Source organism: Morone saxatilis, unplaced genomic scaffold (assembly GCF_004916995.1).
Source record: "Morone saxatilis isolate NCDOM2014 unplaced genomic scaffold, NCSU_SB_2.0 Contig19, whole genome shotgun sequence".
In the NCBI taxonomy this organism is placed as follows: Eukaryota; Metazoa; Chordata; class Actinopteri; family Moronidae; genus Morone; species Morone saxatilis.
Window position 1 is genome coordinate 4,661,056 of NW_023339751.1, and position 16,145 is coordinate 4,677,200.

A 16,145-nucleotide genomic window follows, 5' to 3' on the forward strand; every position below is an offset into this window, starting at 1 on the left:
GGGGGGGGGGGGGGGGGGTGCAGGTAGACTGATGTGAGAACAAGACATTTTGTGTGATTGTGCATGTCCTCCTCTTACCTTCTGTGATGCTAGGTACTCCATGCCCCGTGCCACCTGATAAGTGCAAGAGACCAGATCTTTGAAAGTAAGCTGTTCGTCTGAGACACGGGCGATGTCGTAGGAGTACTCCATGCCGGGTGGCCGGCGGGCTCGGAGGTACTCCCTAAGGTTGCCTTTGGAAGCGTACTCCACTATAACATAGAGGGGGCCTGCAGCAGAGAAAAGACCCACATTACCTCTTGAACATGGTCATAAATGATTCCCTTTGAGAGAAAGTGACACTGAACCAAAATCAGAGGGAATTTTAATGGAATACAGTGCATAAAGAAGAGGCAACTCTAATTTGAATGTTAAGACTTTAAATCGAAAAACATGGGGAAGTCTGTATAGAAAACACCTTCAAAATGGCCACACTGTCCACTGCTGCATCCCAGCATTTATCAACAAAAACAAAAAATTAACAAAACTTAAAGAAAACCACAATTATTTTTTTCGCAGGATCTAAAAAGGTTTATGTAGGTGTGAAAAGGGACATAATTGCAGTGCATATTATCTCTTTTCATGGTTCATACAATCAAAACACTGATCGTTGTAAATAGCTTTGTATGGAAAAAAAAACTTTAAGAGTGCTCAACTTTATCTACTCTTCATGTCCAATTACAATCCAACCTCTCCATATGACATACAAATGGCTTCTAGCTAAGAGGTAGAACACCTTGTCCTACACTACCTGTCTGATGAAACATTTTATGAATTTGTTTGAAGTGTGCAGCAACCTTTACTACACCATTAGAATGCAGATCAGATCTCTGCAGCACTTTAAAACACAATCCAACACTGAATACTACCTACAAAATTGAAGTGTATTACTTAAATATCTGTGTATTTGTAAACCCTTCTTAAGGCGGTACTTTATGATGTTGTGTTCCATCCTACTCACCGTCTTGTGTACAGGCCCCCAAAAGATTAATGATGTTCTTATGTTTGCCGATCATCTTCATCATTTCCATCTCTGACACCAGGTCAGATAGATCTTTCTCAGTGGCGTCATCTAAGAACAGAAGAAATCACATTTAAAGGATGTCAGAAAAAAAACTCAGAAAAACAAACACACCCTAGACCTGTCTTCCCTTTAACCCTTGACTCAGGACTCAGCAGCTGCCATGTGAGACAACACCTTGTTTTGTAGGTGCTTCTGATTAAGTGCGGCTGACAGACAATGTGGGCTAAAATTACAGCAACGAGGGAGGCTCCTCACACAGACTACAGAGGCATCCTTTCAGTGCCAGGGGGAGGAGGAGGAGGAATTAAAGACGTTCAATCTGGATTCATTATCTGCTGCACAGGCTCCTTTTTCATGGGACTGATTGAGCCAGTAGAGCTATCCAGACAGTCAGAATAGCATTGCCTGCATTCCTCTGCACCATTACATTACCTGGAGTCATTCTAAAGAGCAGATTCCCATTGTCAAGGCTGGTCCACTAGCCTGCTGCTGTACCTGATCTAACCGCCCCCACAACCCCAAACCAACCCAGTGCCCCCTCCTGCTGCTTTCATTAATCATAGCAGTGCTGCTAGTGTGACTTGCCTCTTTGTGTGGGTGCTGACTGAGCTCTAGCCAGCTGCTCCTCTGGGGGTCAGGTATGTGACCGCCCCTAACCCTTACCTACCCAACCCGCCTCCCTCCAGCCGTCACTCAGCAACCACCAATAACGAATAATAATGACAGCCCCAGGCTCCGCCTTGCACCTTTGCTGAACTCTTACTGGAGCACAAATCACTTATAAAATATACTCAGGTTGCCCACAAGACATAATGAAGCAGTGTGCTTCTTATCCCAGTGGTTAGATTTTAAGCACAAGTCAGACGTTTACCATTACAACTTCACTGTGATTGTGCATCGGCAGGAGACCCGCTTACCTTTCAGCATCTTGACAGCCACAGTTACAGCCTCCTTGGGTTTGTCCTTATCGATGCCCAGGGCCTCTGCCATTACAACTTGGCCGAAGCAACCTTCACCTAGGGGCTTGCCCAGGGTCAACCTGCAGCCACCAGACAGCAAACACAGAGGGGGAAACAAGAAAGCAGACAGGATGCAGTTAAGATACTGAAAGACAAACTAAAACTCATCGACCTGATCTGACTGGCATCGATTCACTCCTCGTGCAGAAATAAAGAAAGAGTGTGCGAGAGAAGGAATGAAACCAGGCACCAAGCCAGTTTCTCAACCTCACCCTGTGTTTTTTTTTTACTAGATCGCTCTCTCTGTTTCAATCAGATTGTGTCTGTGTGAGTGCTTTATTGGCCCGGTGACTGTAGCCCGTGCCAGGGCAGTAGGTAGGAAGGCAGACATGGCAACGATAATCACCTGATAAAGCCAGGGAGAGGCACTCATTTCTAAACTGTTTACCCTGCCTTGGCATGTTCCAATATACACTCTTTACAAGTCATTACACAGGGCTTAGCTGAGCCCTGACACATTAGCCTGTGACGGATGGAATGCTGGCTTTGTGTTGCCATACAGGTGGGACTGACTACAATACCAGATGGAAATTTAAGTACTATTTTACTGAAAGCAATGTCACCATAACTGCTGTGTTAAACTTTATGTCCAAACTATACTGCAATGATTTATATGGTGAAGAACTTATACTCACACACAAGCTCATTCACAGCTATCCATCAGAGTCACAGCACCTATCTGACCCCTGAACTAGCAGTGTACCTTGGTGATTTTTCATTTGATTGACAGGTGTAGGCCCCACCCCTAAGGCCCAGTGTCCTGGCTATGTAAACACACACACTGCATGCCGCAAAGCCTAAGGCCTGAGGCCGGCGCCCTGCTGTAGTAACACAATCCCCTATCTGTCCACACACACTCGCCATGCTCAATGGCAACCATTCTGTCCATCCAGCCACACATAATCAATGTTATTTTTCCTCCACACAAACCGCAAACGTTAGCATTCCTCGCCGTTCTGCAATCCCAACATGATCCCTCAGGCGCTGGGATGACAGGCGAGTAATAAAGACCCAAACAGAGAGGCACACAGATTGATTCAGCCTAGACAAAACATCCCATTTGGCAGGTTCATCCATTAAAATCAAAACTTTTCACCAGAATGCCATTCTGCATGCACACAAGAGAGTCTAGCATTACATCAGAATTGTTTTTTTTTTGTTTTTTTTACTGATGAGTGATGATAAAATTTATGATCCAAGCACTTTTTACAACAATTTTAACATAAGACAGGCCTTCATGTTTATGATTTGGGATTTTCCCTTTTCTTTCAAAACCAGAGGCCTCAAGTGGGTATTAAACTGTTCTAACCTTTGCTGTCCTATTAAATCCAGCCTAAAGCTTATCACTGGCCGCTGCAACTGTGACTAACCGAAACCTTAATGGTGCTAATTCCTCTGGTATGAAACCAGAAACTCTCCTAGGCCAAACATGCAGATGAAAGCTGCGAGTGCTAACCAGTAATTAGCACAGCTTCATTCCTTACCATCAGAAGCATGTGTGTGACTGTGTGAGTGAGAGTGTGACCTAGCAGCAATTGTCATGATAAGGCATGGTGCCAATTTCAGGTCATTTTACTACAGCACCAACAGATGAATCAGTAGCCTTTATCTCAGCCACCTCAACCATTAATCGCTAGTTAGTCATCATTGCCTGCTGCCTATCAGTGTTAATGGCACTCTTTGCCTGGAACAATAGTTAATCTGATAATTTAGCAGCTGAGATACAATCAGACAGATGCTCATTGTGTAGTTATCTTGGTACTGTTATGCGCCCTGTTAGCCAAATATAGCTGTATTGGCATTGAGGACAAGAGCAAAGGGTGTAGAGCTGAAAGTTGTTAATGCAAACTGCCAAACAGGTACTGTATTCAGGCCTTGAATCTTGAGTGTGTTGTTATGAATAGCCCTTTCAGATGAAAGTGGCACTGCATAGCAGATCAGAATTTTAAAGGCTTTTTTTATCCTTTATGCAGGAGCTGAATCAGATTTACATAATTATGTATTTTGAATTTTGCAACAGACTTGCAATTAGGGCTAGTTCATAATTTATATTTTCAATGCAAAACATCAATCAAACCAGTAGAAACACTACATCTTTTTTCCTATAAAAAGAATCTGCCATATAGTTGTTTTTAATGCAAAATAAATTGAATACATCACAAAGGGAGCAGACTGGCAGAGAGGATGACAGACGTCACAAGACAATGCAACAAGTGATCATGCATGTAAGACACAGAAAGCCCTCACCTGTCTCGGGAAAACTCCCAGCGTGGATCTTCGGGAAGGTCATACTCAGGGATTGGCTCATCGTGGGCAGAGCTCCGCCGCGTTGTGATGCGTACCAGCGGTGTACTGGAGTTCATGGAAGAGCTCGAGTCTGCTGACACCTAGAGGAGGTAAGAGATTGGCTGATCACCGCAGTCTGGGTTCATAGGTTAGCTAAAGCTCCAAGGCATCGCTAGAGGAGTCCGAGTAAATGTGTACATGTGTGATTGACTGGGGTACTTTTATTGAAATTACCAGAATTGTTGGTAGGTATGGCACATTAATATGACTACTTAATTGCCATTAACATTACAGTAGAGTCTGTCTCAAGGCTAGAGAATACATTTCAGTGATCATTAAGAAGTATGCAACAACAGTAATTTTTACAAATGTGTACTAATCATTCAGCCTCTCCACTGTCCCCAGGGCTCATCTCTCCTCTCTCCACCTTAACCTTACCTTGACACAGGAACCAGGCTCTCCGCAGCATGTAATCCAACACTTTTTGTACCTTTTGGTTTCCCTTGAGGGAAAAGCATTGCTCGCACAGACAAAAATATCTGGCTGCAATTTCAGGCAGCAGTGCTAACTTGCTCAGAAATGCATAACTTCTAAATTAGGCTAGAGGTAAATTATTTTAAATACCACAACAGTACATACTATGCTAACACCTAAGTATGTACTGTTTTAAAAATATTTTAAATAATTATTTATTTTTGTATTCAACATCTAAGTAATAAGTTATAATAATGTATCAACCATGCAAGGTCCAGCATTAGCCTCCTATATTTATATTTTTGTTTTTTTTTCCATTATATTTCTGCAGTATGTCTGCAATGTGTGTTTTTTCTCCTCTAGGGGTGTTAGATGCCATTAGAACTCTTTATCTACTTTCTGTTACCTGGCGGCGCAGAGGGATCTGCTTGCTCAGTTTGTGAACCGCAGGTTGGCCCCCAAAGTCTGGTTTCTTTGCAGTGTTCCTCATGCGACACACCACCACGATGCCCACCATGCAGGCGATGAGGAAGACACCGGCGCAGTATATAGCGATCTCCACATAGTCTGGGGAAAGGGGCCCTGGGGATTTCTCGAGGGCTGAGGAAAATAAAGGGTGAGCAGTGAGAGAGATGTCAGGCGAGGAAAGTTAGAGGACGCTCACTGATCACTCACACGCACAAACACACACACATACCTATATAGGTGACACACACACATTCTCCATTTGAATAGATACACATAGGTATAAGACAGGCAAACTCAGAGGCATATGCTCTGGAGATGACTCATGCGTAAATGTAATCACCATCGACAGGCAAACTAAACATAATTGATTTTGTAGCATCCTCTCTCTCTCTTCTTCCCAGAAAACCAGCATGTCTACTTATCTAACAGGCCTCTACAGGGCTTAACAGATTTTAAATCTTGACTCAGTCAGTACAACCAGGCCTGCATATGTCTGCATTCTGTACTCATGTTGTACACACGAGAGCACAAATACAAACATACACCCACAATACGCGCTTCACTTCAGATCCCAAACAAGGGAGAGTGGTGTCCTTCGTAGTTGCATATGGCCTGAACTTCCTGTCGAGGAAATGGGCTTAGTTTGTGTGTGTGTGTGCGCGCTATAGAAATGGACTGTTCCATAATGCATAGCCCTCCAGACCACAAACGCGGCTCTTGTGCAGCACAGCCAGCCAAGCAGCCCTTCAGCCAGCTGGAGGTGAAGCTACAAGTAGGAACCTTTCTCCTCTCTGCCTTGTATCTGCTGGTCCAAAAACCACAGCACACACACAGAAGCCACAGCCTCAAAGGCGCCATCGGTGCAGATAGAGCACATCAAGGGCAATAAATATTACATATTACTCCCAGAGGAAATGGCTCGTCTGTGATCATTATGCTGTATTGTTTACAGACAAAACAAAACGATCCTCTGGTTACGACATTAAAGGAGATAATGGTTGTCTGCTGAGGGCTGCAGACAGTCAACTACTCTCATCGATCTCATTTAATGCCCACCCTACTTTCGGCTAGAACTTGAGCAGCAACATTCGTCTTTTTTGCCTGGAGTGAACTTTTGCAGATACTGACACTAAGTTTAAAGTTTTTGATGCTTTGGTATGACTAATTACAGGCCAGACATACAGCAACGGACAAAAATAGGATAAAACGAGTTGATAAATGAGAACACACAAACATTCGCATGCACCATTCACTAGAGAGGGTTTGGCCCTGATAATCGAGAAAGTCAAGCCAACTTGAAGTGTTGAGCTTTTACCTTTCGACCTTTATTTCACGGAGAAATAAGGATCTTAAAAGAAGCCAATTATCAGAGCCAGGAAAGGGGTGGAGAAGATTTTGAGAGATTTTATTTGACATGCAGACTCCAAGATGTGGCACTGAAAGACTTTCCCCAAGGAGCAGGAGAGAGATGTAATAGAGGGTAAAGAGGAGGCGGGCGACAAACCCTCCCCTCCTTTTGGAGTCTGGAGACACTCGAGCTGCTCTGGGAGCTTCACTTCCGTCTCAGAGTTATAATAAGTCGTTGGCAAACTACCCCCTTATCTGCTCTGAGCTTTCAACAGCTCGCCAATCCAGATATTATAGAATGTATGTTCCCTGCTCTTACGTTACATTGTCTTGGATGTTGACCGTGCAGGTTCATCGCAGTAATCTAATATTTGATTGTGTGTCTCGGACTCCGGAGGGAGGGCTTGCCTTCCACAGAGGTCATTGAAATGACATAATGCAACCGTTTGAGAAAAGGCTGACAGAAAATGAAAAGAGAGGATAGTATATGAGTGTATATACCTGGAAGCACCGTCAACCAAGCAGTGTGATAGGAGATCCCAATAGAATTACCCGCCAAGCACGTATACTCCCCAGCATCTTCAAAAGTTACATTGGACAAGAGGAGAACTTCTATCTCCTTATCTGTGGTGTTAACACCTGCGGTCTGAGGAGAGGGAGAAGAGGAGGAAAAGGGAAAGGTGAAAAAGAAGAAAGAGAGGGTCAAAGATAAGAGCAGAGGGGGAAAGGAAAGCAGAAATGAGGAGAAAGAGTCACAGAAAAGGTGGGGGGAACAGAGAGAGAGAGAGAGAGAAAAAAAATGAGACCCACAACACCAAGAGAGAAATAAGGGGAGCTGGATGGCGTCCATCGTTGAGGTCCCATCTAGAGCAAGGGTTGTTGGGAGTTTCCATGGGTGAGGAAGAGGAGGCTTCATAAACAAAGACACAGATAGAGCCCAGTATGCCACCAAAACATGAGGAAATAGAACCAATACACCAAAAATAAAAACCCAAAAGGTTCCCGTCACCAACAAAACCTGCTAATGGAGACCAGTCTAACCCACACATTGGAATGGACACATGCACAAACAAAAACAGAGAGCATGGAAAGCACTGCACTGCAACACCAAACACCATCTTGACACAGCTTGCAAGAGAGATAAAGATGTGAAAAAATGTCAGTGAGATGCTAGCTGTGACAATTTCAGTGTCTAGGTATGCAGGTCCACCCAGTGCTTCCATGGCTGCAACTGTCTCAGCAGTGGAGGGAGCAGCTGAAACACAAGGGTCTAACATTAAAAGAGAGAAGGTCTGTGAGACCCGGAACCACCAAGAGACCACCAGCAGGACCACCACAGCACAGCAGGTCAGGGACGAAGCCCAGGAAACCACACCAGGGGGAGGGAGAGTGGGTGGGGTCAGGTCTCAATGGTTACCTGGGATGACAGTCAGCCAACCCGACTGGCTGGCCTCGCCTATATAATTGGAGACTTTACAGATATATTCTCCAGCATCGTCCTCCGTCACGTTGTTGAGGGTGAGCATCTCCACATCTGAGCTGTTAATGCCTGAACGCTGCAATCCACACATACACATACTTAAGACATGAACACTTAAAATGGGACAAATAGGAGGAATTAATCAGACAAACACGCAAACATCATGACTACAGCTACTGCATTTGGATCTGCAGGAAACAGGAGAAAGCCGGAATCACCAACAAGACCCAGCATGGAAAAGACCTATCAGTTTATAAGGGAGGAAATATAATGATTAGCTCCTTATTTGACTTCTGAAATTCATCCAAAACACCTGCAACCACTGGCAAAACACCAAGAAAAAAGAAGCAAGGATTTGCTTCTAATCAAGAGAATAAAACCTAAAAGAGGAAGTTCAGGAATGTACCTTTAACACTCGGACGTAGGGGTGTCCGTCAGGGCCGTAGCGACTTCCGTTCTGAGTGATGTGTTTCAGCCACTGGATGTGAGGTTGGGCGTCGCTGTAGACCTTACAGACGAAGCGGGCATCCTCCCCAACATGTACAGAGGTGTTTGCTGGGAGACCGGCCTGGAGAATAGGCCGGTGAGGCGACCGTTCTGTATAGAGAGAGGGGGAAAAAGTTTTAGGAGGCTGGTTCGTTACTTGACCAACAGGGAAGTGTCTCAGAAACGTGTTATCTCCCTTCCAGAATCACACAAATCAGATCTTTTAGGATGTGAAACACTTGAGAGAGTGAGAGACTGTGTCTTTGCAAAAGCAGAACTTCCCGTACTGTGAGTGTGAATGTTTCCCAGCAACCCCGACAGGTAAGATCATGACTGCGCTGCCTCTTCCTTATCTCAGAAGTATTTAGAGGCTTCACACAAAACAAAGAGATGGAGGCATTTATCACCAAAAGATAAGGAACTCGAGTGGAGGAGGACTTCCTTAAAGTAGGGTCTATATATTGCATGTGAGTAGGGGGTTAAGCAAAACTATGTGCCAGTCTTAGAAAGTGAAACACCTTCATGGCACCCTCCACACACACACATACACACACACACACACACACACACACACTCTCTCCAGCTATCTGCATTCTTCTACAAGCAAACATTTGGCCTACGAATCCAAACAGAGCGAGACCTGTTGAACAATACCCCCTTTCAAACGCTACCCGGCCTTCACAACCAGACTGAGGAGCCCACCAACCCCCACACTGACAGCAACCACCCGCTGCCACCACACACACGCACACACAAAATGACATCACTCAGCCTGGGGGCGCTGCATTGCCTTTCCAAAACAAAGCCTTAAGGTAGGTGCAGTGAATTCATTTGTGCGTGTGTGTGTGTGTGTATAAGGTCAAGGGGTGGCTCAGGGGGGATGGTCAGAGGGTGATGCTGTGTGATGAAGGGTGGAGGCTAGGTTTAAGAAGGAGGACTAAAAAAGGGAGAAGGAATTAGCAGGGTGAGCGAAGTGAAGGGATCAGCAGATGGAGAGTGCAGAAACTAGGAGGCAGTGACTTCTTCCATATGTCAGTCTGCCTGCGTGCCTGTCTTCCTGCTCCATCTTCCTGAAATCTGTCAGATCAGATGATTCCCACCCCTCCTTCCTCTTTCCCCATCTCCCTCCTCCTCCCTGCACATTCCTAGGGCTCGCCTTGTTTATTGTCTCTTTTTTTTCTTTCCCCCCACTTTCTCTCCTCCTCCATCTTTCACAGGCCTTCGCACCCTCACAATCTTTCCCAAACAGAAAGAGGTGATAGACTGAAATCAGACTGCTGCCAAACAGTCTCTTTGTAAAAACCTAACAAACAAAATAACGTGCGGTGTGATGTATATTTACTAAAACAGGCAAAAGGAAAAAAGCAGTCATGGAGAGAGACGTGTTGGCAAGACAAAGAACTTTTAGAGCTGCCATTTTTAAAAAATTCATCCTAAACTTCATTATAGCTGATCCAAATGTAAGCTGGAGCATTCAGAGCTGCATAGCAGACAGTTTAGAACAAATGACAGAATGGGTGTGCAGAGCGAGAAAATAGGCCACATCATGATTATGGAGAAACCCCAAAACAATAAAAGTTTGTGGAGCAATTCTTGCTTAAATTAGAAAAAGGAATATTGAGTGCATGTGTGTGTGGCCATGGGCAAGTGCAGAGAAGCTCCTTTATGGCCCATCGACCTCACACAAAAAAGCTACACTTAAGGAGGGAAAGAAAAAGTAAAAGAAGGATTTGAAAAACTTAGCCATGTTGTCCTCTGTCAGCAGCATGAAATGAGGGGATGGTGAAAAAGCTAATGGCTGGTTTCCATGTATCCAGTGAAGGAATCTAGCTAAGTATATTTACTTAAGTACAGTGTTCAGGTACTTGTATTTCACAGGGTATTATTGTAATAATAATAACACTTTTGTGACAGCTTGAGTTACTTTTTAAAGTTTTCAGATTAAGATTTTACATTGACTATTGGTCAAGTAAGTTGGTAAGTTTTTAAAGTACAATGCATTTCCAGTGTCAAAACAGTGGTTCCAAATCTTTTTGAGTTGTGACTCAATGGTTTCAGTAACTTCAATGCTCAAAGAGGTAAAATTTTCTGAAAACAGATCTGGACTACAATGCCTGACGGTATAAAGTAGTTAAAACTAGCTCCACCTTGAGCATCTACAACAGTAAAATGTTGCTTACATACTGATGCATCAGTCTATACCATCTAATAATATCACTTTTTTAACAATTATTTTTAATTATATTTTGCTGATGAAAAATGTTCTTGTACTTAAGTACGATTTTGAATGAAGGGCTTGTATTAGAACTTTTACTTGAATAATTGAGTGAATGCAATGAAAGAACAGACACTGCGGTGCCTTTTTATGTTTTGCTGTGACCAGTAAGTAGTGACCCGTTTCAAAACTGAATCCATTTATCAATTAAGTCATTAGTGGAGATATTTGATGGCAGCAGTGGTGGGATAGAGGCAGAAAGACGCATGAGGAGACAGACCAGGGGCATTCCATGGAGTCCCATGCTAGACTGGTGAACTCTGGGTAACCTGGCGGCTTGGCACACGGGCCCTAAAGGTCAGGGAGGGGTAGAGGCACAGGAAGAGCGCAGCATGGCACATGGGGCTACCAACAAAGTGCAGCATGGCCACTGCGTGTTTTGACTCCTCATTTGTGTCTACTCATCATGTGTGTCTGCTCGTGGATGCCCCACTGTGACCCTTTCTCCAGAGGCTAGTTTGAACCAGAAAAGGCTGGTTTCTCTTGGTTTTAATAGCTGATCCTGCAGGTCATTTTGAAAAAAAAAAAAAAGACTGATAAGAACAGCCTTTTCTGTCTCCGTTTCCCCTCCTTTTCTCTTTCTCCCCCCTCTCCTCCCTCTGTCCACCCCACTATAATGGAGGAAAATGAAGCAAGAGGTTGCAGGGGGCAGTGGCTGCGGAGCCAGACGTGGAGGGGGGTTTACTACTCTGCAATAAAACAGAACAAAAAACAGAAATATGCAGTCTGAAGGAGAGCTTTAGCTAACTCCAGAGGGGAGCAGAGCAGGAGGCCGGAGTTGGGGAGCATGTGTGTGCGTGTGTGGACCTTCATGTGTTTGTGTGCATGTGCCCATACGCTCATTGTGCAAAATCCCTCAGGTATTTAATCTCCATCTGATATAATGAAAATAATACTCTTTATTACCGTGGAGACACTAATCAAAACACAAGTATGTAATTACAGTAGATCTGCTCCGGACAATGGAGACAGTAGGAGAATAATTCTACATACAGACTATGGACGCATGGAGTGACCAGTGGCCCCTAAATGTTCTTCTGTGAACTAAACTGCTGCAGCTGCATGTCGGTCCGCCCGGGTTATCTGTGGATTATAGACCAGATAAACTTTGATGTGTACTGATTGCTTGTATAGTGGTTTGAGGGACGCCAAAGGAGAGCGGGGTCCGCATTAAATTAAGGGCAAAGTTGCTCTCACACAAGCACACATGCACACAATGATCTACTATCTTTATCCCACTACCCTTGTTGTCCCCACTCTCTATCGATTCTGCAAACTGAGCAGGAAAAAAAAACACTCTTTGCTTTCTGTGCTCAAAGGTCACCATGAGGGGTTGACTGAGTTGGGGCTGAACTTGCTGTAATAGCGCTGAGGCCAGCACTGAGGCCCCAGAGAGTAACAAAACGATCATCCACTACCGAAGTCCCCATCATACCTCAGCCAACCTTACAGGGTCAGTTTACCCAAATCACACCGAATAACATATCTTTCCACTTACCTGTTGTGGTATTGAGCCATGCAGATAGTTTCTGTTTTACTAGCCAAAGATGTGATGCTCAAATCATGGAAAATTGCTTTTTTTTAAAACTGGACAACAATGTGTTTTTTTTCCATAAACTTGTCCCTGTTGCTCGAGATATTCCACAGACTGTCAGCAATGTTCTGAGGAAATATTTCTTCAATAAAAAGTTGTTCCAATGAAAATACATTTTTGGTGATTTGAGTGAAATGACCCTTTAAATCGACCTTTAAAAAGAATGATTTGAGTAAGTTTTAGCCTGCCTGAAGGACAAAACAACCACCAAGCAGACAGATTTAAACAACTTCAACTTGTCATAACACTACCTCATACACACTTCTAATTGGACATCATAAACACATAATGCCATCATGAAAGTAGGATTAACCTAAACAAATAAAATATATAAATGAATAAAGACTACATTAAAACTGTTGACATGTGCATCTTTAGCTTCCACGCACTTGGCAGCACTCCTTGACCTGCACCTGCATCCTGAGTGCACCTGGGCGATCAAACAGCACACACACACACACACACACACACACACACTATTTTCACTGTGAGAACTCTTTCCGCTGGCCTCCCCTTCCTCCACCTCTCCCCTCTTCCATCCCTCCACCCCACCTTGTTGGCCTCACAGGTGTACTCTGAGTCTGAGTGTGTGTTTTGTGTGCGGTACTGACCCACTACGTCCAGGGTGTAGGTGTGGTTGATGGCTCCAAACTCGTTCTCCACCAGACAGGTATAGTTGCCCTTGTCCGACGGCACCACGCTCTCCATGATCAGGGTCCAGTGCTGGCTACGCACCTGGGTATGAGAGGCAGGGGTTTCTTGTTATGAGCAGACGGACACACAGACACACTCACCGATATACACAGCAACAAACACACAAATACAGAGAAATGCAAGTGACATTAACAGACATAAAGAGCCGGCGCTAAATGAGGAGGATGACAGAGGGGATTTGGTTGAAAGAGTGAAAGACAAGAGCTGATGCAGTATGTTGGAAAACAATATTGAGGCTGATGACAAGATGATTCCAGCAGAGTGACTTTACAAAACTGGAATATTTTCTTATTCCTGCGAATTTACTAACTGCTAGAATAACTGCTGAGACAAATATTCCAATTAATTCTGTCGTTTTTCAGAGTGCTAAATAGTACATGTCACAGAGAATTGTATAAATGGAATTGGATTACAAAAAGACAAATACAGCGCCCACACACCTCCCTGTTATGGTCTAATTCGTCTGTCAGTCACTGTTATCTTGGGTAGTAAACTCCACCTTTCTAGTGTAAGCTCTTCCAAACACAGTTATTCATAATTACTTGCAAAAATAGTTTCACCTCTGTGTAGACTCCACAGGTGTGAGCTAACAACTATGTTTCCGTCTGCACACTGAAGAGAGACTGTGGCTACTGCTTGTACAGGCCTACATTTTACACAATGGAGAGATTATGCCACAGGGCTGGGCTCAGGTAAAGCTTTTGTCCAACATTTGTTGACAAAAAGAGAGAAATGAGCTGCCCACAGTGTATCTGACAGCCTGGCTGTATCATTTCCGTCACGTCGTGGCTGTTTTTTGTCTACGCTGTAATGAGCCTGCTGAAAGCCAAAGGGAAGCGACATTAGCAGCTATATCAACATAATCTGCTCCTAAACTTTCCTGGCAGGGAGACGTGTTTCCTCATAAGCCGTCAATCATTAACCAGGAGCCTCAGACTCGTTCAGCATCACTGGATCTTTTCATAAATTAATTTCATAACTGTCTGTTTAAACTGTTATTCCACTCTATCAGTGCGGCTCTGGCATTTACTGTAAATGCTGCTTGTTTTGAGAGACAGAGAGAGGAATTTAGGAGGAAAATAACCAAACTGCAATCTGAACAGACTCCGACACAGTAAAGGAATTTTTTATATTAAGACTAGTTGTAGCTGTTTGTTTTTTTTTACACAAAGAGAAAATAAAACACAACCACACTAGCGTTTTTCTCTCAGGATATTCATACAGAATAAGGTATTTTCAGCACATATAAATCAACTCACTGTTTATTTCCCAAAATATAGGGCGGGTATAGGGCGAGATACAATTTCACAAGTGGAACAAAGTTGTTTAACTTTGTTTAACAAACTCATTGAGGTCTACTACTGACATGGCCCATACCACTAAAATTATCATTATGTTGGTCCATCTTCCAAGAATTAAGAAAAGCATTTGGAGTTGATTTATAATTTTTTTCCTTATGCAGAATTTTACAGAGATCTAGAAAGCTGCACAGCACATTAAACTCTAACCAGCTCAGCAATAGTGTTTGTGAATCACATTTCATAACAATAGAATCACATGTTAGAATCACATACTAGTCTCCGACGAAAGCCAGTGAGACCTGTTCTCCCTGATTGAGTTACCTCAGCATTCTCAACTCATTTCAACCCTGATGCTACCTACTTTCTCTATACGTTACTGTCTGGGGGCATTTAACCCTTAAGTCCTGGGCTTAAGTTTCTAATTGTTGGGGGTAAAGGACCATTTCAAGTTACAGTGAGAGCCTCTGCAAAGTATCCTGGTGAGAGGAGGCGCACGGATGAGCAATTCCAATTTCACACCAGAAACCCTGCCTTCGTTTCCTCTGTCTACTCTCCTCATGTCTCTCCAGTGAAGGGTGGAAAAGGGGTGAAAGGACAGCCAGGGAATGATTGGAAGAAGGAGGCTTGACGTCCCTTGTAAATACATCCACAAAATGGCCTGAAGTACTGTAGCACAGAAAGCCATAAAAAGCAAGGGAAGGTAGTCAGTTGACATTTGTAATAAAAAGTATGATGTATTACTGTTTATCCTACCTTATACCCTCCCATGCGGTCCTCTTGTCGGAAAGGCCTGCTGTTTTTAAGCCAGCGCAGCTTGGGCCGGGGGTTGCCTCCTGCAGCACAGCGGAACTTGACTGTGTTGGCAGCTGGCACCGCATGCAGCTTCTTCTCCATCTTTGCTGACGAAGTCCAATACGGCGCGCCTACAACCAGGGAACAGTTGGTGTTCAGTTGGGGTGAGATTTTCTAATCATGTCCTCAGCATTAACAGTTTGGCTTCAGGGCCTTGGACTGGCTAAGGCAGATATACATGGAAGCGTGACTGCAGAGGAGCCAAACCTGAACCATTCCTAACACTCCCAGAGACCCCCCCACCCCCTACCCCCATTTGGCAACACTAACTGACCCGCCGTCTGCATAACACAACCCAGAGCTCCACACTCACACAGTTAAATAAAAACACACACTTTGCCTGTAGGCTCGGCGGGGTGTTGCAGAGGGGGAAAAAACATCAGCTCTGAGGGGAGAATGTGCCTGGGCGTTGCCAAGAGGGTAACTAGACCATCACATTCAATTTCATCTCATTCCACTTAGCAGCTTTTTTTCTCCCTCCACTTCCTCCAATTACCATAGCTCCCCTGTTTATCTGCCTGTCACTTGGCTAGATATGGACGGCAGGGCCAGGGATGCTTATCACCCTTGGAAAATCATTATGTGCCGTCAGGGGAGAAAATGAATGTCACGTTTAACGAAGGATTTCAGGGTTCTCAATGAACGCTTTTTTCCAGATTTTATCAACAACAAACTGTTACCATTCCTCCTACTGAAATCTGTCACCTTCCTTGTGTTTTGTCCATTCCCTGGTTCCCTCTTTTCTCCCAATTTCAGTCTCTGAGTCAGCTGGATTTTCCTCCGAGC

The 16,145-nt window shown here is 44.1% G+C and overlaps 1 protein-coding gene across 1 annotated transcript in view; it reads right to left on the reverse strand.

The window, feature by feature from the left end:
• fgfr2 (fibroblast growth factor receptor 2) overlaps window positions 1–16,145 on the reverse strand; it is a 40,127-nt gene that overhangs the window by 8,793 nt on the left and 15,189 nt on the right. Inside the window, exons 5-13 of the mRNA XM_035663514.1 lie at window positions 15,261–15,430; window positions 13,104–13,227; window positions 8,544–8,734; window positions 8,075–8,213; window positions 5,249–5,442; window positions 4,330–4,469; window positions 1,981–2,102; window positions 1,001–1,111; window positions 79–269 (exon numbers count right to left, since the gene is read on the reverse strand). Coding sequence (XP_035519407.1) covers window positions 79–269; window positions 1,001–1,111; window positions 1,981–2,102; window positions 4,330–4,469; window positions 5,249–5,442; window positions 8,075–8,213; window positions 8,544–8,734; window positions 13,104–13,227; window positions 15,261–15,430 — 1,382 coding nt within the window. The remainder of the gene's footprint in view (window positions 1–78; window positions 270–1,000; window positions 1,112–1,980; window positions 2,103–4,329; window positions 4,470–5,248; window positions 5,443–8,074; window positions 8,214–8,543; window positions 8,735–13,103; window positions 13,228–15,260; window positions 15,431–16,145) is intronic.